At 33.2% G+C, this 21,551-nt stretch overlaps 2 protein-coding genes across 4 annotated transcripts; one reads left to right on the top strand and one right to left on the bottom strand.

The window, feature by feature from the left end:
• Nucleotides 1-1,723: 1,723 nt before the first annotated feature.
• Nucleotides 1,724-6,018, bottom strand: LOC130624150 (uncharacterized). 3 transcript variants are annotated; one of them, XR_008981184.1, is made up of 3 exons: nucleotides 5,198-6,018; nucleotides 4,898-4,959; nucleotides 1,724-4,358 (listed from the first exon to the last, which is right to left on the bottom strand). XR_008981184.1 is itself a non-coding variant. In XM_057439716.1 (2 exons), the coding sequence occupies exon 2, from the start codon at nucleotides 4,331-4,333 to the stop codon at nucleotides 3,758-3,760; it is 576 nt and encodes a 191-aa protein (XP_057295699.1). In that variant the 5' UTR covers nucleotides 4,334-4,358; nucleotides 4,898-6,017; the 3' UTR covers nucleotides 1,724-3,757. The 3 variants fall into 3 exon arrangements, 2 of the variants coding, with proteins under 2 accessions (XP_057295699.1, XP_057295700.1); XM_057439716.1 differs by having other exon boundaries at nucleotides 4,898-6,017; XM_057439717.1 differs by having other exon boundaries at nucleotides 4,903-6,017.
• An 8,499-nt stretch (nucleotides 6,019-14,517) lies between these two features.
• Nucleotides 14,518-21,152, top strand: LOC130624047 (uncharacterized). Its single transcript, XM_057439615.1, has 8 exons — nucleotides 14,518-14,972; nucleotides 15,261-16,777; nucleotides 17,628-17,678; nucleotides 18,224-18,275; nucleotides 18,481-18,545; nucleotides 19,173-19,227; nucleotides 19,823-19,878; nucleotides 20,152-21,152. The coding sequence occupies exons 2-8, from the start codon at nucleotides 15,268-15,270 to the stop codon at nucleotides 20,229-20,231; spliced, it is 1,869 nt and encodes a 622-aa protein (XP_057295598.1). The 5' UTR covers nucleotides 14,518-14,972; nucleotides 15,261-15,267; the 3' UTR covers nucleotides 20,232-21,152.
• The last annotated feature ends 399 nt before the right edge of the window (nucleotides 21,153-21,551 follow it).

Raw genomic sequence — 21,551 nt, 5'->3', positions numbered from 1 at the left:
AAAAACGCACAAAAAAAAGTTTACGTTATTATATAGCTTAACAATTTTGGAAGCTTACGATTTGAAGATTTTGAAGTTGTTTGTTAAGCGAACTTCTCCCACTATGTGGATGGATTGTGCAGGCATATTTGTTCTTGAAAATGTCAAGTCAAATTACGTAAAAAAAAAGTGAGAATATGAAAAATCCCGGAGAAATTAAAAAAGACCACAACTAAAAATGATCACATAAACAACGAGAATGAGGGTAGCATTAATTTTTTGGTGACAAATGACTTCTTTTTTTCTTATAGCATTTGTCCTTAAATTCAATGGCGTGATAAAATTTCCACCCCAAAAAACAAAACAAAAATAACTAAACCCATAATCACGTCCGCTCCTAAAATAGGGTCAACGATATCAAATGCACAATCAAGAAATAAAAGCTATAAAATTATTGCAAATAAAAGTCTTTCCTTTTTCTTTTTCTTTAATATTCCTGCTTTCCGAACGAAAAAATGTAGATTATAAAATATTCGCCTGTCTCTACAACGTCAGAGGAACCACATACGAGCCACATCCAGGCTGATACGAGCTACATACAAGCCACTACAACCCACCATGAGCAACATAACAGTAACGCGAGCGACCATAAGCCACAAAAGTGCATACGAGCCACCAAGAACGACTGCACATTGGAACGCACACAGGAAAGTTTGAGTGTTAACAAACACAGATAAGTTACTCACTTTTTAAGAGTAAAAATATTATTAGCTAAAACGAAGCAGAATTCTGTTTTACCAAGCAAAGAATATTATTTTTTGCTACATTTGATAATTGTTGGAGTACTAGTCAAAAAAATTTTCAACTTCACCCTTGAGCTTCCTCTCTGCGCTTATTCCTTGTCAACATGTTGAATACGATACAAAATGCTTACTCAAATGCTTTGTAGTACCGAAACCACCGCAAAACCTCCGACAATAACATTCGCGGTCAAATCTTTAAAGGGGAATAGACTTTCGGGGTCGACTACAGATTAGCATGACGAACCTTTCGCTGAAATTAAGGTTGTTAAAAGTTACCGCAAAAGTTTTATCCTGTAAGATATTCTTGAGCTAATTCTAAATATTTTTTTAGAGAATACCGAGTTACAAACGTCGCACGTAAAAGAAAAAAGTCTAATGCATAAAATCTTACTATTATCTTGTAAAATATTCTTTCCTCAAAAGTCTCCCATTTAATGCAATTTTATAAAGCTCTATCTGAGTTTAAACCGCCCTGTACTTTTTGGATTGGTAGTATACAATCATAAAACAGCTTATTGTCTCCTAAAACAGCCTGATATTTGTATTCTTGGATAAAATACACATATAAACCGCTTTTTCCTTATAATCAGCGATTAGAAAAAGTTCAGGGGGGTTTAAAGTAGTCATTTAATTAGTTTTTCTAACCTTTTTGACAATTTTGGTCTTTGAATCTCGTGATGACGTCATATAGATAATATCGCCTTTGCTTGTCGTTTGATAATGGCGATTGTCGAAACTTGTGATTGTCTCATAATGTGTTATTTTTATTTTATAATTTCCGCTGAAAATAACTTTTCAGGCAAAAGGAAAGTTGTTTTTTTACATTTTCATATATTTTTTAATTTTTAGATCATAACTTGTTTTCACAAAGAAAGTATCCTTTAATTTTTGAGAAGATGGCACGTACATCAAATGTGAGTTTCAAACATTATAGAATATCTTAAAATAAATCAATTAATAATATTACGTGATTTCGATTTCTTTATATATCATGAAGGAACCTCTTTGTTATGACCAAATAGACAGGTGGAACAAAGTTTTAGTATTAAAAGAATTACAGATACATAGTTAATAAGGCCCTTTTTTTTCTTCACCTCGCGTGAAAGTGTGTTTCTTGAAAGTCTATTTCAGGAGAATTCACATCCGCCATTGCCACTTATTTGATGTCAAAATTTGAAGTCGGTTGGATCATCTCGTACTTTCTTTAACGCGATCATTTTTTTTCTTACTTCTTTGTTGAACAGGTTTTATTATTATTGCTAGTTTCATGCATAAGGTATTGATTTGACATTAATATAATTTGGGCTTAACTATTGTATAGTTAAGTCCTAATAGGAAGAAGTATTTTGCGACAGTAAAATAAAACTGTATTAAAATTACAGATACAAATTTTACATGCACATAAGTACAATCATACACTTTTTAAAGTGGTATATATATAAACCACTATATAAACTCTTATAATGTGCTAATTGTTGTTGACATCAGCATGGGCATTTTCTGCGAATTTTAGAGAAATCGAGGGCCGACGTGGATTATTTTGGAGTGCAGGCGTGCTAGATAATACAACTAGCAAATCTTAAAACGCTTTCTGACTGGCTTAAGCATGCGCAAAATAAGCGACTTTGTCGCCTGTCAACTGCAGAACATTTATCGTTTGATACTCTTGTCAATATTTAAAAAAAAGACGAAAAAGTTGCCTTTATCTCAATATTTTGTCCAAAATTGAAGCATCACATTTATGGTTCTCCTCGAGATGAAATTAGGTATGCAGAGTCTCTGATTAAGTTCTGTAAAGACTTGAGCGCATTTTCTGATTTCCAATTCAATAGCGGATCTGCACAGAAAATAAATTTTACTTAAGACTTACTTTACCTTAATTGTTACTTTAAACAGTCGATTCTAGTTAGAATATTCTATATTCTCCAATGGACTCCTTCATGATTTCCGCTTTACGTACTTTCCTGATTAATTCTACAAGAGAAATGGTATGGTAAAAACGTACGAAATTTTCACTTATGTGATTTTGAAGTTTTCCTTGCCTAAAAATGGTGTTTTTTTGCTGTGAGATTGAAAAATCTTACAGAAGATAAACATTTTTTCCTTGTTTTTTAACTTAACGTTACAAATAAGCCATGCAAGAATTAGTTTACCGCACTTTTCTCTATATTGTTTATGAGAGAGGAGGATACCGTTGTTGGTTTTTGAGAGTTAGGAAATTCGTAAATTTCTTTCATGAAAGTTTGTCCGGCTAAAGCAAGTGCACCAGCTTTGTTTTTAATTTCTTTTGGAAAGATGACATGACAAAGTTAACATCTGTCCAAAACTCTGCTGACGTAACTAACGCATAAACCAATTCTTATTTGAAATAGGTTTCAGAATGTTTGCTAAAAAGAGAGAGATACTATAAACTATTTATACCACTAACAAAAAGTCAAAATAGAACAGCAGAGTATTGTTGAGAGAGTTCTAAAACGCGATTTTCTTAGGTGATGGTATTAACTTCAATTACCAGCGAAAAATTAAATAATTATGCTGATTTATTCTTTTATATGATGTTACAATTGTGCTTAAATTTTACACCACAACTGTAACTAGTTGTACACCGAGGGAATTTTATGCTTTCATAGTTTCAGGGAAGCGCAACGATAGTTTTCTTTTAGGGAGAAATTTTTTGAATCAGACCCTCTAGACTGCCGCAGAATGCACTGAAATTCAATTCTACCCACGCCCCTCCTTTTAAATTTTTAGAGTCCCAAAAAACTTAACCTTAATAGGGTCAATGCATCTCTTTTGAATAATTTTTTTCGTTTGCACAGTTTTCTTATTCGCGAAAGCGAAAGACGCTTGAAGTTCTTTTCGGGCCATGCTCGCAAGTTTTAATTTAATTTAATTATAGTATTGAAGATTGAGTGTTTAAACTTTGAATTATATAAAAAGTGTATAATATACAATATCCAAAGAATATTTGTAGCTTAAGGAATTCTCATTACTATAATCTCTCTTTGGGTAACTTCTCTACGGCACTGACAACATCCAATCTCCTTATAATAGGATATAATGGATGCTATTAAACAAACTGTTTGGGTGAAATACAGCACAATGAGATAAACAACTATCTTATACTCCAAGCGAAAACTATCCTCGCGTATCGAAGAATATATATCAGCGTTCCATTTGTAGCAACACGGGATTAACGAGCAACTAAAACCATAGTTCTGCCTGCCTTGCGTATTACCAAAACATTTGGGATAACTTAGTCCAAGGTGCGCGTAAAATATTGCACCAATCATCCACCAGAATGTGTACCAAATATCGAAGCCAAGCTTAACGTGAAAGAACGGACGAAATCCTGTACATTCTCCAATCAATCCTAAGATTGGGTTCACTGCTAGTAAAATTGGAGCCCAAATAGGCACGTATACGCGTTTTAATAATATCACATTATTGCGTCCATATTCAGGAGCGTATATGAATGCTATACCGCCTCCTAGTGTTCCTACACATAACATCAAATGGACGATGTTAAGAATAAAGTGTGCTTTAACCATTGCGTTTTTTTAAAGGGTATAGTATCTAAAATAAAACCACAATTTTAACGAGAAATGCACATTGTGGTCGAAGAAGCTTTCGACAAAAAAAATAAAAATAAACATATTGTAGTGATTTAAATGACCCATTCTTCCCTTTAAGGCATTTTTGACTTTTTTTAACAATCTAGATATTCCTGAGTACCCTGATCAGATTAGTGCATAGGGTCACGTCCTTTTAATGAAGGTTTATGTATTTAAAAACATTTCTGACATCAGCAAAAACCCGTCAGTGTACAAAACTTATTTTTTAACCTGTTTCTTCCATTGTTTAGAGCTTAACACACCGATCAAGAAAATGTATGGGATCATGTTCTTTTCACGAACGGTTGAAGAGATACACAAGTTCAAGCAAAAAGTAATTATGCTTTTTATAAATTAGGATTTTTTTCTAATTCTTATCTAGCTAGAAGGTCGCGAGTTGTTTGGTGGTGGCTGTTTTTATGGTAGCTGCCTAGCTAACTACTGTCCCGAGCCTGCTGCATCATCAAAGCTGTAAACACACACAAAAGACTTTACACAAACCTTACTATGGTGTATTTCTATAACCACGCTCTTCTTCAAATACATTTGTGAAAATAGTTTTTCTAAAGGAATGAGGATAACAATTTCTATGCTGTGGAAAACTACTAATGCAAGAGAATTATTATATAAAAAGAGGGCGCAAAAATATATTTTTCGCCGTCTTTTTCCTCATATCAAGTAGTTAAAAACCCTAGGAACGAGGGTGTTTCATGGGCGTAAGAGGTTATTGTAATTTAAAAGTTTATACTGTAAGTAATATATATTCAAAAGTAGTTTAAAAAAATAAAATTAAGAATAAACCTTCTTGCTAAAAAGCAGAGTCTTTTCCTGTATAAATCCTCCTTTTCCTGTATAAATTGTTCTCTGACTTGCTTAGTCGTCGTCCTCAAATAAATAAAAAAAACATACACTCTCCTCCAAGGATGATGCATTGTTTGAAATTAAAGTGGGCCCACTACTGATGTTATCATCGTTAAGTCATGAGGTTGTCCATTATAGTTAAGCTAAAGTAATAGTAATTTGTGATTAGAAGATAAAACAAGAATCCTAATAAATTTTAAGTGGTAGACAATCTTTATGTAAGCGTGCAGGATCTAGCGTTTCGGGGCTGCAATAGAAATTAATTAAGTTTTCAAGTCACTTTCACGTTTTAAACAAGGAAAGGTTATAAAAATACCCAATTTGCTAGGAAATTAACATGTAGCGCCATCGGGGTAACTTACATCATAGAGTAGAAAGAAGAAAGAAATATAGTTATAAATTGAAGATAAATAAGCAACTGAGGAAGACAACACGGATTCACGTTTACTGCAGGATCTTACTAATACACCATAAGTACCGAGACAATGAAGTCACAGCACTTCACAACAAAATCAAAGTAAGCTAGTGAAGTTATAACAATTAACTAATACACTATAGAACACGATAATGGAGTCACAGCAAGTCACAACAAAATCCACTATAAAGTATGGTAATGGAGTCACAGCGCGTCGCAAATACAGTAAAACGAACATCAATGACATTTCTAAACAGGAACAATGCGATCAGTCAAATATATTAATTTTTATACGAATTTAATATATAAAAGTAAATAATATTTATGTTTTAAATAAGGAGATATAATTTTTATTTAGTTAATATGTTTTTAGAAGCTAATATATAATTTCCTTTTTTATTTCCGTCGCCGCTATGCGGGCGGAATCTTTAAAATCGCCTGATGGGAGATAGATAGAGAGAGAGACAGCACAAAGCCCGGACGCTGTTAAGTTTTTGTCCAGGCTAAACGCTCGAAAAATTCTAAAGCCAATGAAGATGCTTTATTTTAATCTCTGTCAATTAAATGACCAATCTGAACAGAGAGTGTACTCTTCGCGTGGCCAGACATTTTGTGTTCGTCCATGACTAAAAGTGCTTACATTTTGTTGGTCGCCCCTTGCTGGTCTCTTTGGTTTGGTCGTAGTAGTGTTATTGATGGGAAGCTAAGCATTATTTTTTACATTCGTGTATTTTATCAGGTAAGAATTATTTTATATATAGCTAAGTGAGAAAGGTGTGCTGGCTAGCTAGCTATCTGAATTTTTGCTGCTGACTTGGATCTCCTTTTGATTGGTGCTGACATTTTAATAGTCGTGAAATTACTTACTTGCTAGCTAGCTATGGAGCTAGCTACACAAAATAGTGCTTTAATTAGAGTGCCTTTTTTTCTTAAAGAGCAAGCAACAAAAAACCTTTATCCTGTCTTGCGTAGTTCTTCCATGAATGGACACTCAACTCCTGCTCTTATGGGAAAAAGGGGGCTAAAAATAACTTCCCAATGACACTTTGTGGGAGTACTTCTATCAGACAAAAAGATATATATATATATTCGCACAGGATTTTTTTTATATTTTTTGCAGAAAAGTTGTCGAAACGTGACAAAAGTGTACTGTTGCTTGCACTAGCAGTCGGTGAACTGATAATTAACCTGTAGCTAACAATATATAGTTAGCCGATGCCGGATAATTAGATGCTACGCCTAGTATAATTAGCTATTAAAAGCTTCTTTGTGTTCTTTACAGCTAACTGCGTCTATTCCATGTTTTTTCTTGAAATCAGAATAGTTTTGTTGTTTAATAATATAGAGGAAATATGTACTGCTAGCTACAGTAAAATTATATCTTTTTTTGCAAAATCGTTTCTTGTTCTTTTTCTTGGTTTTAATTGAAGCACAACTTTATGTTGATCTATATAAATATACATCGCTATGGGGAGATCATTAACGAAGAAAAATTAAAATTTAAGTAAGATATATATCGTATAAGTAGCTGTATAAGCAGCTAATTATACTGTATGCAGGTATATAATTATTCTGCATAGATAAATAGAATCTGTATATTTTATATGGCTAGCCTTACAAATCCTGTCTATTATTTCCAGGAAAGGTCATAGCTTAGATGATAGGGAGTCCTAGTCCGGGGCTATGGTAGCATAATATTGAATTGCCGCCAAGGAGAATCGAACCCCGTTCTCCCGCACAAAATGCCAGAGTTATAACCACCAAGCTATGGCGCCACTGGAAACGGCTAACTATTCTGTTACTGGCTAATTATCAGTTCTCCTTGTGCCTAATTTGCTTGAAAATCTTTCTTGAGATCAACCCAAAGAATCAAAAAAAATTTTTTTCTAAGATTTCTTAGAAATGACTTGATTTTTAAAAATCTCACGAAATATACCTGTGCATCACATCACATCGATTTGTATCTTTGTATTAAATTCCCTTTTTAAATCAAAGAGGCAAAGAGAGGTTAAAAAATAGACAATATTTAAACAACCTGGTTTTATGCAGTTTATGGTTAAATTGAATTCTTGTTTCTTATTTTTAAAACGTACTTTCTTTTTCAGATCAGCTGTTATCAAACCATGCACCATCACCATTTTCAAAAAATTTTCAACAAGAGAGTAAATTTTGAAGGCCTAAATACTGAAATGCTAATATGTATTCATTGCTGAATTAATAAACAATGAACTACTTCATCATTCAAATTGAGCTCGTTTAGAAGTTATTATATTCCAATTGTCAAGTTTCTACGTAGCAAGCTTTGTATTCTGGAATTTCCAGAATTTTCCAGATCACTTTTAAAAATATCCAGTTAAAGTTTTAACTGTTATTATAGAATACTTCATAGAGCTATGTAAAATTTTTATTTTTTATTTATTGAGTTGTATTTTAACATTGCACGTTAGTTACAAAAATAGTTAAGAATCGTGATACTCGTGATTTGTTTACCCCATAATTCTCCGTTTTCAAGGTCTACTTTAAATTTTAAATTCTTTCGGGCTAATGACGGAAATCTTAAAGCCGCAGGTCTTCTTGTTTTATATTGCGATAGGAGAGATTAAAGAAAGCTGAGAGTCTTAAAAACAGAGGAACCGTTCTGCCGTGTTTTAAACGCCTTTCCGGTCTGAAATCTTTACTGGCCTGTTGTTTTTGAGTGAGTGAGTTTGTTAAGCAAACCTGTTTGAAAGTTGTATGTTTCAATTGTAAACGGAAGAACAGATTTCATGTTTTGTAAGGAACGTTAACACTTAGTTAAATCAAGGTTATTTAAATTTTCCAGTTCTAGTTCTGGTATTGATACGATACTGATAATCTAACAAACCCTTCTCGTCAGAGAACTGCAAGAAGATTCACACCTACTTTGCTTTATTTTGACTTCGAAGTTGAAGCCCGGTTTAATAAGTTCGCACTTCCTTTAATTCGATCATATTTTTCTCAAATTTTTGTGTTGAACAGGTTTTAGTGTTGATGTTTTTATCCATGCATATTGTGTTATCGATTACTTCCTTTTAAACATACAGATTATGGCTAAGTGGAGTCTTTTATATCATAACGTAATGTTAAACTGGAAAAGTGGGTCGAGTCTAAGAAATTAATTTCTTTTTAATTTGATTGGTGTAAATTAGCAATTACTTTAATTGTAGAAATACACAGATTGGTAAGAGTTTGCGAAAAAAACTTTTTTGATCTTTAATTTTGAAGTTATTCTAGCAAAAATAGCAAAAATTTGCAACGCAACAAATTTTTTTAGTGTGCTCCTACAATGTACATTATCAAAACGGTGCTTTTCGAACATTTCTCTTGCGTAAGTTTGTGCGAACAAAGCAAGTGTACCAGCTTTGTTTATTTTTCTAATGAGATCTTAATTCCAGAGATATTAATTCCCGTTGTTACTGGATGTTGCCCGTATGTTTCTCGTATGTGGCTCTTGTATGGCTCGTGGTGACTTGTGGTGACTTGTCCCCTGTGTTATTTATTAATTTGTTTCAGAAAGGTATTTATTGTTTGAAACATCTAGTCAATTCACTTTTGCCAAATTGAAACAACAGAATTCAGAAAAAAAGGAAAAATATCTATGCTTTTTACACAGCCCCAATTATTAATTTTCAATGTGTTGTTCACCACATGAATACGTTTCGTGGCATTTTTCCACCTCAATAGAAACTCCAGCAACAAGTAACAAATCTTAAAGACGAGAGCAGATCTTTTGATGGAGCAGAGTGCTCCTATTTTTGAAGAAGACGACAAACAGCAAACAACAAACGACAAACCACAAACCACAAACAACAAACGACAAACAAAAAACAACAAACGACAAAGGCAAACACAACGCTGGCATAACTTCTTTGAGACTGTACAAAGAATATTCGTCGCTTTTATCTGCAAAATTATTCCAGGCGGATTATTATCAAAAGGTAAAGTATTAAAGTGTATTCATGATACTTTACTAGGTCGACGCTACTTTTATGATGCTTAAGTTTGGAAAAAAGAACTGACAGAGGTAGGTCGTCCTACAGCAATTTAATAGGGTAATGTAACAATTTAGCTAAGTATACTTTTTTTCGATCGTTTCTCATGCATGCGATAGACCCTATTACACTAATATAATATGGAGTGTTGAAAGCCTATTGTATTCTTCATGTATACCGTGATAAAAAGATGTGTATTGAATGTTTTACTCCGTCTTTGAACACGTAGAGAATGATCAAACAGGTGTACAAGAAAAAGAGGCGAAATATTTCCTGTGCTATATGGGGGGAAAAAGTAAAATCGCTTTAATGGTATTTTTGAATATTTTTGAACATTATAGTTCAATTAATTCATTTGTTTTCATTTATTTCGCCGTGACTCTCAATACATTTTTGAACGTTATATTTGGTCGTTAAACCACTCGCGTTACTGTTGATATGTAAAAAACTATTTTTTTCTGAAATAAAAAACAGATTAAAAAACTTATGTTGGTGTGTTTGGGCGGAGGGGCGGAGGGGCGGAGGGGCAGAGGAAAAGAGCAATAGGATTAAAATAAAGTTGGCTGGGATTAAAACTGTACCCAGCTAGCTAAAAGCTACTACATCCTGATTATATCTCATGTAATGATGATATGCGTTGGTAGCCAAAATCTTATGTTGAAGCGTTTATCATGATGGAAATTGATACGGTTATAGAACGTCTAAATATAACCATTCCACAGAAAAATTAAATTAGTGATGGTATAGAGATCTGAAATACCGTCACACATACTTATATATGCCTTTTTTCTCATTTTACAATATAGTCTCTTACCGTCAACAACAATTTAATTGTACAAAAAACATTTAAAAATATAATCTTCGTCAGCTAAAAAATTAAAATTACCACCTTACACCTACTTATCAAAGATGAGTCTGAGAGATAATTTTAAGCTATTTTAGTCATCTAAGAGCGTTTAAGGGCGTTGGCTTCCAGGCTGCGTCCTGGACCCGTTGTGGGGCTCATAACGCCCCTAGTACTCAAACATGTCTTTAGCAACACCAGTAATCACTTGGTCGTCAAAATGTAATTTTTTCATCGAAAGTCCCAAAAGTTTGAGAAAATCACAAAGTTCCAGATCTTAATGACGTGCCTAATAAAAGTAATGCGTAGTTAAAAAGACTTCAAGCACATTGTGGTATAAGGGTTAACATATGAAAACATAAAAATGTAATATAACTGTATATACGAAGTAGTTAGAAAAGAATAAAGGGCACAACAGATCTTCAAACCTTAACACCACCACTTCCAACCCAAAATCACCATCGCAAGGCGTAGTTCTAATCGTTGCATTTTTTCCGTCACGTTAACGCCACGATAAACTTGGATTGGTTATTCATAAAAAGCAGGTTTTGCAATTGATCTACTATATGCAAGCGTTCAATACAAAGTCGATTAAAATAAATCGTATTTGTTATTTGCAGCTTGAAAATTTTGTGAGTGGTTAGCACGACCCGTATTTGGTCGACAGGCACTATCAACGTATTGATGTGTTGCTAAATACTGTTTCAGATAAAAATAAAATCCTAATTTTTGGGGTATTGTTGTTACTTCAGTAACGTGCTATAATGCCCAACTTAGCGACAAGTACACATTCGAACCAATCTAATCTATTAATAATTGTAAGCATACTCTCTCTCATAACAAAATTAATGACGTCAGCAAATTTTCATCGCCGCTATTCATTTTCTTTTATGCCAAAATATATTTCTGCTAAGTTTCATCAACATAGTTGAGCTGTTTATAATTATTTAAGTTGATTAAATTTATGAACCCCTCATTCATCTCTCTCTGAGGATATTGGATACAAATGAAGTGAAGTATAAATGAAGTTAAACGCTAATCGACGTTATTCTTACGACAAATTCATCGATTATCGCAACTACTGACGTCATACCAGCTTCGTTTAGTGATCATGACAGTATAAGCTGTGTAGGCAAAATAAACCATTAGAAGTTTCAGCCGAAGAAAATCCAAAATTACTGCCAAAATTACTGCCATTACGATACCAAATCTATGTGCGATTTTTTGACAAAAGGGAGTTTATGAAAACTGCTCTCTTAAACGGTTTGATCATTCTTGCACCAAGTATTGAAAAAAAAATCCGAGGAAAACCATGTAAATGGTTGACAAACGATGCAAAAAAGGAAATGAATCTACGAGATACGCTTCATAGAAAATCAAGAAATATGAAATCTCCCAAATCAGTGAAAAACAGAGTTAACCTAAAAGTTCAGAAATGTAAACAAAACTATAACAAAATATTATTTGAAGAATCTGCTCAATATCCAAGCAAATTCTGGAATGCGTTTGAGAAAATATTTCTGAACAAATCTAAGAAAGAAACTATATCCCATCCAAAAGCGATCACAGAGGGTTTTTGCCGCTTCTTCTCCGGAGTTGCCGGTAAACTCAAGTATTTAAATTTCCTATTTAGTGATTAAACGTACCATAAACCTGCAAAGAATTTAACAAACAAAAGGTTCCAATTCAATCCTTCTTCTGTCGCTGAAGTAAAACAACTTCTTGGGAATCTAAAGCATAAAAAATCAGTTGGCTTGAATGGCGTACCACGGTGGCTACTGAAAGACTGTAAGGATGTGATCGCCGACCATTTGACTCACCTTATCAATGTCTCCCTATCATCATATCAACGATGATAGGGAGGCATGAAATCAAAACGTTCCACTGAGCTTGAGGCAGTTTATTTCACTAACTCAATTCGGCGAAAGGTAGACGAGAAAAAAGTAGTTGTTGGAGTGTTTTTTAATCTCACTAATGCTTTTGATATCTTAAGTCACTTAAAGTTACTATCCAAACTATCCCGTCATGGTATTAAAAAACGTGAACTGAACTGGTTCACAGACTATTTGTTTAATTGGACTGTGTCACATATGACAATTTACTTTCCGATCACCATCAACTTACCTCCTGACTACCACAAGGGTCAATTTTGGGGCCCGTACTGTTCATTCTATTTTTTGACAATCTATTTGAAATTCTTAAGCACTCTGATGCCATCATGTATGCTGATGACACAGTCCTCATTGTTGCAGGGAAGGAAACGCATATAATTGAGCCCCGTTTATCATTAGACATGAAACAGAATATACGATTGGTGCGGTGAGAAAGAAATGTTACTTAATCTAAAACCTGGAAAAACGGAATGTATGCTTTTCGGAACTGCAAAAAATATTTAACTGCAGCCAACAACGTTGAACGTGACATATGGATCCAACATATTTTTACCATTTCATACAAATATCTTGGTATCACTCTGGACCCAAACCTGAACCTGAACGAAAACTTCGAAAATACCTTCAGAAAGCCACAAATTCTCTTCTTCTCTTAGGAAAAATTCGACCAATGGTTAACAAAGTCTTAGCTACAGCTATCCACAGAAGTATGATACAGCCTATGGTTACATACTGTGTAACTAAACGCGTAAAACTGTCACAACTTCACCTTGGAGTTCGTAGAATTATTGATCATGATGGAAACCTACACGACAAAATACCATCTTGTAATGCGTTACTTCATACTAGAGCCTGTATATTTATACGAAAATCGATCAACGGAGACGTATGTCAGAACTACGTAAACTATTTAATTTAATGAATCATACTAAGCAAACAAGAAGAAACAAGATCACTTTAAAACTGTTATTTCCCCCCTTTTAATCCTTCTATCTAAAGTTTCTTTCTTCTCAAACATCGATTTTTAATTTTTGACATTTTTTTTTTTTTACATGACCCATATTGATAACAGAATTGTACATGTATATACTTGTATATAATCTGAATTGGCAATCCTATATAAATATTGGATTAATTAATAAATAAAAACTAAGTAGCTAAATAAAGTTAAAAAAACCTCTAAAAGTTAAAATGCGTGTCAATCTGTTTAATGCAAGTTTCTTCGTTGCTTTCGTAAACATCTCCTTCTTAGAAACTCTTAACAACTTTGTGGAGGAAGCAACTAAAAAAAATTCTAATAAGTACCCACACTGTTTTTGTGTTAACTATGGCCACAGCAATTAAGCAGTTGATGGAAAATTATTGTGTAACTTGTATATAAATATCTTTTGTGTCAATCACAATAGGTTTGTTTTGGGCACGGGCTCGCATTTTAGTCGTTGCCTTTTACCAGTGGTTTAAGGCAATCACCTTTAATTAATTCTGGATATGTTTATTTTTTGTCTGAGTTGGTGGTGACTTTTAATGACAAAACATATTTAATGAATTTTAATAACTTAATAAGTGTTTAGAACTCTTCATTTTAAATCTGTCAACTCAAATTTAATATCATATTTTCACAAAAACTGCTTAGCCAGGTAAGTAGCTAAATACAACTTTTTTGTGGCTAGCTTTCTCTTTCCCTTTTTACAGCAACAAGATCAACAGTTTGCTAAACTTCTTGTTGAACAGTCTTATAAAAGAACAATAAATGTTGTGGGTTTCTTTTTTTACTGAGACTATCAATACTAACAACAACAATCATTACTGATATTTATTTCTTGCTAATAAATTTTTTTCGTTTAATAATTTTAGCTGCTCATAAGAACTTATGAAAAATATTTTTATATACGTTTTGTTGTTTACGCGTGGACAGAGTATTTTGCAAATTAAGAAAAGATTTGTTAATCTCCTTCTCACTGCGTTTAGCCTCTATGATAACGTCTCAGTGGCCAATAGATAATGGGGACAAAAACTTCCATTTGTAATAATTTTTGTCAAATCTCGTAAAATTTCAAAAATTTCAAATCATTAGACCTCATTTGTCGGCAATTTTTGAACTTGTTGATTGGAAAGACAAATATTACTTGAAACAAGTTCGCTGTAACATACCCGTTATTACAAAATAAGCAGTTATCATGTTTTTTCTTCTCGATCGGTTACACACGCAACATTTTCTTGTTGCTTGCTTCCATGTCTATTCATATATTGTTTATGTTCTATGTTTTTTAAAAGTACAAAAATGTATGTCTTAATAAAAGTTATATAAATGGTTCTCATTAATATTAATAACTGGGATTGAATAAGTTGGCAAAGCAATTAAGTTAACTCGGGAATGTCCTATTGTTAACGGGAATTTCCTATCAGAACAATTTTTTTTCAAACGCAGTTTGAGTTTTTGTGTGTTGACGGTATTTGTGAAGAGTTTGTGTTTCGTTGATGATGTAAAAAAGTGAAATAATTTCTTACCTACAAAAGAGAAATACGTTTTATCCCCTACTCTACTTTTAAAAAGGTGAGTCAAAATTAATATTTCAATGTTAAGTCACTAATTTGGTACATGAAAATACGCTTGAAGGATTTGCTCAAATACAACAGGATCGAAGCAAACTCTTTAATTTTGGGTGTCTGGGGGGGGGGGGGGGAGGGGTGAGGGTGAGAAGTTGTTAAAAGGGATAATTTCTGAGGTGTTAAATTAGGTAAAATAGAGCAAATCTTTTATTAACCATAATCGACGAAAATTTTTCGGATATTTCCGATCCCTAGTGTGTGTAATAATTTAATTTTTATTGTTACTTTTTAGCACAAAAATGAATTTGGAAGATCTTCCGGAAGTCAAGATAAAGCTGTTAAGCCTTTGTTGCATAGCTGAATTTGCTATTCAAAGGATATTCGCATATTATTGTCTCACATCAGACGTAGCTGATAAAATCCAAGAGGAAAAGAATGCAGTGGCGGAAGTGTTAAAAGCATCGGCCGGTTCCATAAGCTCCAACAAAATGTTAAACACAGAGCAGAATTACAAAAAGATTTACAATAACGATAAAAGTTTCAAGAATGAAGTCGAAGTTTCCCTGTTTGATATCACCGCTATATACAACTTTCTCAACAACATTCCAAAATTTCCAAATTTTAAAAGATCTGACAAATGTTGCAAGAAATGCAACCATTCCTGCTCAAAATGTTCACATGTAGATTGCTCAAATGCGTGTTGCTTGACAGGAGCCAACACCTGCCACCACTCATGCCATTGTGGAAGAAAATATGTTTCTTGTTCTTTAATTAACAAGGTCAGGATTATACACGAATTGAGAAATTTGTTTTCCCATCTATCAATTCAGGATTGCATAAACATTGAAAACGACGATTTCTCTTCTTTACATTGCATTAAGGACCTCCAAGAGCCTAATTTTGATAAGCTTTGGCAAAGGTATTATCAATGCATCTTGAATACACTAGAACTAATCAACAAATTCCCTATTTCCCAGAAAGGTAAAGTTATATCAGACTACCAATATGCCAACGAAACAAGACGCCTGAAAGAAATAAAAATGACAAACAAAGAAACATTGATTAAAGCTTTTAGATTTCCAATTGAATGTTTTCTAAAAGCAGACGAGCAAACAATAACATCTTCTCATACAAACCCCATGAAATGGACGGTTTGCTTGGATAGCAAATTTAACAGCCGGCTGCATAATTTGTACAAGTATTTGAGTAAGAAGAAAGTTTTGAAGAATTTGGATGATTTATCTGATCCTCAAACAGAAATATTTTTAACGTTTTACAAGGATAAACTTATGATAAAATGTAGAGATGCTTTGAATTTAAGCGAAGATAGGAACGAATTAAAAATAAATTTTGAGGAAGTGAAAATTGAAAAGCGTTTACTTAAAATTAAATTAATCCTAACATGCGATGGTGAACTGTTCTCTGACGACTATCATGATCAATTTTCAGAACGCTCTAAGGAACTGGTCAAATGCCTCAAATCATCCCTAATCGAAACAATTCAAAAAGAACTAAATTTATCTGCGAAGGTAAAACTAACATTGTTTAAATACGGTTCAGTCATATTGGATTTCTCTGTTGATGGTGAATTGCATGATGATCAAATTATTCAAAAGTGGATTGAAAATAACGTCAAAATCTGCTTGCAGGAACACGACATCTTCCTTACCCTTACGAACATATTGGTTCAGTCTGAATCAACATCTGTCGACATTAAATTGAATATATCTTGCTCCAATGCTGATCTGCTGAATGAATTGGAAGATAACATGCCTAGGATTATATCTGAGCTGCAGAATTTAGAGTCTGGTAAGTGACAAGTTATTTTAAATTTTATTGGTTAAAATGGATTTTAATAAGCAATATCACAATACCTGTGATCCAACAATTGTAGTAGTTAAGAATTCTGCTTTCATGCTTAGAACAGGAGATTGGTCGCTTGAATTATTCAAACATTCAGGGAAGGTTACACGCAGAATTTTTTTTAAAAAACTAATAAACCATCCCTATTGTTGTGAAGCACATATTAACACGTATTAAAATAATATGTCGTATCGGCGTTTGAGTATTATTGGATGACTTCATTAACACAATCGTGCCAAGTTTTAGATAATTGACCAAAGTTTGGTCAGATATCCACGCAGAATGCCAATGTTAACTTACTTGTGTCTTAACCCTATCAAGGACTTTATTTTGGAGGTTACGAAAAGCCAGTAGGGGGAAAGGGGCTACTACTTCCCCCGCCCCTTTAAAAGTGACAAAAAGACGTGGTGCCAAGTTGCATGTGGTGCCATTTGTGCCAAGTATTATTGCCACAGAGCTTGGCAAAAATTTGTTTTAGAACATTGGTTGACCATGTCGATAAACAAAAGAGTCCAAGTCTTTAAAAAATTATTTTTTCGGCTTTATCTCCAGAAATTACTATCAAAGTCGAACTTGGACGAATAGCCAAAATTGGTAATTGTTTTTTACCATTTTGGAAAACTCCTAGAAATTACTTTCATCAAATTGTTAAGAGAGAGAATGCATTTACTTTAACACACCTTGACATTAGGGAAGAAGTATTTTTTAAAACATTTGCTTGCGCTATGGACTTTTTACTTGCATAATTAAAAGTAACTGTAATACATCATTGTATAATATATTGGCATTTATTTAGGAGAACTCTTTGATGAAATGGAAGTCGAACTTAGACGAATAGCCAAAATTGGTAATTGTTTTTTACTATTCTGGAAAATATTAATTTTTTATCTTCTACGATTTAGGCAACATGTGTTTGTATGAATGCTAAAAAACAAACATGGAGAACAACCTGCTTTTCCATTGAAAGGAGAAAAAACGACTTATTATTATCAAAATTAATATATTATTTAAGAATATCTGTTTTCGCTCTGATTTTTAACTTTCCTATAAGGAAAGCAAGAATGGCAAACAAACGTAGTAAATACAATGACATGAATTTCATTCGAACTGAAGTTTCAGTTGGAAAGCCCAAGCGGATGAGTCATGACAAATCTTACATCTAAGACCGACTGTATAATTCAACCAATTGTTCAGATGCACACATACATAAAATGATTTCATCACGGAGTTTTTTTACGATCAGTATTGTCGTTCGAGTTAGTGATCTACATTTATGAGCTTGATATGTCATACCTGCTTGGTTTATAACCTTCTTCCAACATTGCTTTGATTGACTCTGTTTATGACCCAGCGTATTGATAAAAATTGATGAAAATTTTATTGCATATTTAGGAAGGTTTTCTGTCTCAAGCTCTAAGCTACCAACTGGATCAGATTCTCTACGGTAAGATTCCAATCTTTTTTTAGATTTTGTTATTCCACCTTTACAATAAATGTGATGAGTTGTATTTTCATAGAAAGCAAATTTTAAGGCAAAAATGTTTCCAAAGATTTTAAATACAGCTTACTTGCAAGGCTTAAAATTTGTTGCAAATCTAAATTAAAAACTGCTATTTTCTTTTATCATTATGCTCATGTCTTTTCAACAGAGTACCTGAAAAACTGGTGCATTTTGACACAGCTAATCTTCCCGTACAGAGAACCACATCCTCATGTAAGTCTTCTATATAAGTTCTTTTATGCAAACTTATTTATAATTATATTTATATTTGCTTTATATATGTTATGTTACTTCGTATGTTTTTTGTACTTTGCTCTATTCATGTCACGCCGCATTGTTTTTTTAAAAAAAGTTAAGATTCTTCGATATTTCGAGACAATCGTTATGAAACACTATTTTCTGTTCACCTGCAACTTTCACGTTGACACAGCTGGAAACGAAACTCAGATACACCCTTCCATTCTGGAAGGAGTATATTGGTTTATTACATGTCGGTATCTTTGGGTGTGCTCCCATGCAGATATGCATCGTTAGGAGCCAACCGTTTTTAATATCAAAAACGGTTAACTCGAGGTAACTCGAACCTCCAGCGGACCGTTCCAATTTACGAATGTTCCAGTTAAACGAAGTTTCCGGTAATTAAATTAGATTACAGTTCGGGTTAAAGCGATTTTCTTTCAAAAGGTGGGGCAACAGTTACCGGGAAAATGTGCAATCTTGACTTTAGCATATTTTGCGAAAAGAAATTGTTGCGAATCGTGTCGATAAATCGCAAATGTTCGAAATTTAGTAAGATTCGCCATGGTAACAGTAGCAATCTAACGTAAACGTTTTCTTTAGACTGTGGAACACATTCATCATCTACCTCTTGGGATTCAGGCTTGGGAGGAAGTGTGTAAGTGTTTCTGAAAACTTATCATCACTTGACTGATTTCAAATAAAAACAATTTTAATATAATAAAGTTTGATGATTTAATTTGTTGACGATTTATTTTACTAGGGATTCATAAGCCACGATAACAGCCAGTTTTGGAAGCCATTATTAAAATGGTAGCCTAAGAAAGTAAACAAACAAAAAGATGAACGATAGTTAAGGTTTGCTTTGTGAACTTACAAAAGTTAAAAACGACATTAAATTCCAAGGTATCAAAATCGACCATGAGATTTTTACTGTCTTGGTAACTTTAAAAATACATCAGAAAAAAAAGATTAGATGCAGTCAGGTTGGAAACAAAAAACAAAAACTAACAAGGTATTGGCCGATTGTGATGTCGTACTGTAAAATACAAAGCTCTCGGTCACGGGTGCAAATCTTGCAAGCTCAATCTGTATTTTTAACCATTGCTATTTTGCAGTCAATCAGTGTCCGTTTATGTCTGTTCTTTTTTACGTATAAACTTAAGTTTCTCTTAGTTTGTAACAAGAACTGATTGCAGGAATATTTGTTATAAATTGCCAATAACAAAAGCGTTGTGAAATCTCTATTTTAGTTCCCGAAGTTCTACATTTTCAACAAGAATCAAAAATATAGACAATCTCATTGAGGGTACGTTAGCAAAGAGTTTTTAATCTGTCGTCTTTTATATTGCAATGAAATTACTTTATATCTTTATTTATACATTTTAAAATGTCTTTAAATTTTTTAGAGTGTTTTTAAAATGTTTCTTAACAAATAAATCTTTTGCTCAGTGCATGTAAAATGTTTCCAAGTTGCATCAATTTAACTGCACCTCTGAAGTTAATTTACGCAAGATACGTTTGAGCAGGGATAGCAACCTCGTTATTTCCGACTATGCAGACGTAAATTGTGATTCTTTAGATGAGGCAGATTCGATTAAACTGGTAACACCAAAGAAACGAAAGAAAAGCAGAAGAAAGAAACGCTGCATTATCAGTTAGGAAATTGTTGATGGTCGAATGCAAGGATGCAATGCAGATTATTTATAATGCACCAAGTAAACTATTAATTAAGAAAAGGCCCGTATGGTTAATAAATAAAACTACCTCGCGTTGTTTCCAACAAAAAGAGAAAACCTCTTCCATGGAGATGCTGAAAAGTGCAATTTTTTGTGGGTGATGCTACACCAGAAAAACAATAGCAAATGGTTTTGGACAACTCAGTGTATCTTTACTTTTCGTTGCCGACATTGGTACTCGATTTATAAAAGCAAGGTTATGAAAAGCAAAGATAAGGATGAAAACATTTGGTGATATCATAATCGTGTTTTTTTTGTAAAAAAACAAGCTACCAAGCTTTTTATCTTTGTTGTATCACAATATTTAAATTGATGTGTCATGCTGTAAAAAAGGAATAAAGTGAGGTCACAAAGCGAAACCTGTAGCATGACCATGCAATCAGCGCTTTAGTTATGTATTGTTTTTAACGCTCAATATGTATTAGTAGAATAAGCAACCGGGGTGTTTTTTTTTAAAATGTTGTGCTGTGTTGGGCGCTTAACAAAATATCTTGTCCCTTTTAAATACTAATTTTTTTTCTTGAGAAGATAAAATAAGGGTTTATCAATTTCTTCATCATTTGCTTGTGTTCAATGCTATAAATAAATTTTACCTGTCCAGATTAATAGCTTGTCTATTACAACGTTCACATATTAAATTTTTTATTAATTTATATATTTGTATGGGTTTTTTTTCGTTCTAGTCTGTTGAGAATATATGATGTACAGTGTATTATAGAATGGTTGTTTGTTTCTTTCATAATTATCAAACACTCGCGGGCTATCTGTCATAAATCACCTATTATTGTGGTACATCAGTAACTCTAAATAGAATATCAATAAACCAAAAAGACTGCGTTAGTCGTACTTATTTTTGCGACATTTATTTTCGCACTTTTAGCGAATTTTAGCCAGATTTGCGAAATTATTTACGTCAGGAAAAAGTGTTATAGTTCGTACAAAAAAGCAATATTCCGCTGCGATATAATGGTAAAACAGCTTCTCTCTTCACAATATTTAATAAATTTTTTATGATACTAACAATCATCAACACATTTTAATACAAAAATTCTGGTCTTTTCTCTTTAATAATAGCCGTCGTCCGTCTGTATGTAATAGTGTTAACTGCGCACAAAATACCTGCCGCTGGCACAGGGAAAAGAAGACCTTTTGAAACACAGACGAGTTCACATTGACGAATAAGTAACGAATTTTTAAATAACTGAACAAGGAGCTATTTAGATCCCTCTGCAACACAGTCCAA

Source organism: Hydractinia symbiolongicarpus, chromosome 13 (assembly GCF_029227915.1).
Source record: "Hydractinia symbiolongicarpus strain clone_291-10 chromosome 13, HSymV2.1, whole genome shotgun sequence".
NCBI classification, from domain to species: Eukaryota; Metazoa; Cnidaria; class Hydrozoa; order Anthoathecata; family Hydractiniidae; genus Hydractinia; species Hydractinia symbiolongicarpus.
Note: the sequence above shows the minus strand (reverse complement) of the source record. Positions and strands in the feature narration are given on the sequence as shown.

Excerpts from the sequence above, each read along its gene's own strand:
- LOC130624150 (XM_057439716.1), bottom strand. The coding sequence starts at position 4,333 with ATGGTTAAAGCACACTTTATTCTTAACATCGTCCATTTGATGTTATGT.
- LOC130624047 (XM_057439615.1), top strand. The coding sequence starts at position 15,268 with ATGAATTTGGAAGATCTTCCGGAAGTCAAGATAAAGCTGTTAAGCCTT. Across the intron at positions 19,228-19,822 it reads TCAGGCTTGGGAGGAAGTGT|TTCCCGAAGTTCTACATTTT; the intron begins GTAAGTGTTTCT and ends TCTCTATTTTAG. Across the intron at positions 19,879-20,151 it reads TATAGACAATCTCATTGAGG|ATGAGGCAGATTCGATTAAA; the intron begins GTACGTTAGCAA and ends GTGATTCTTTAG.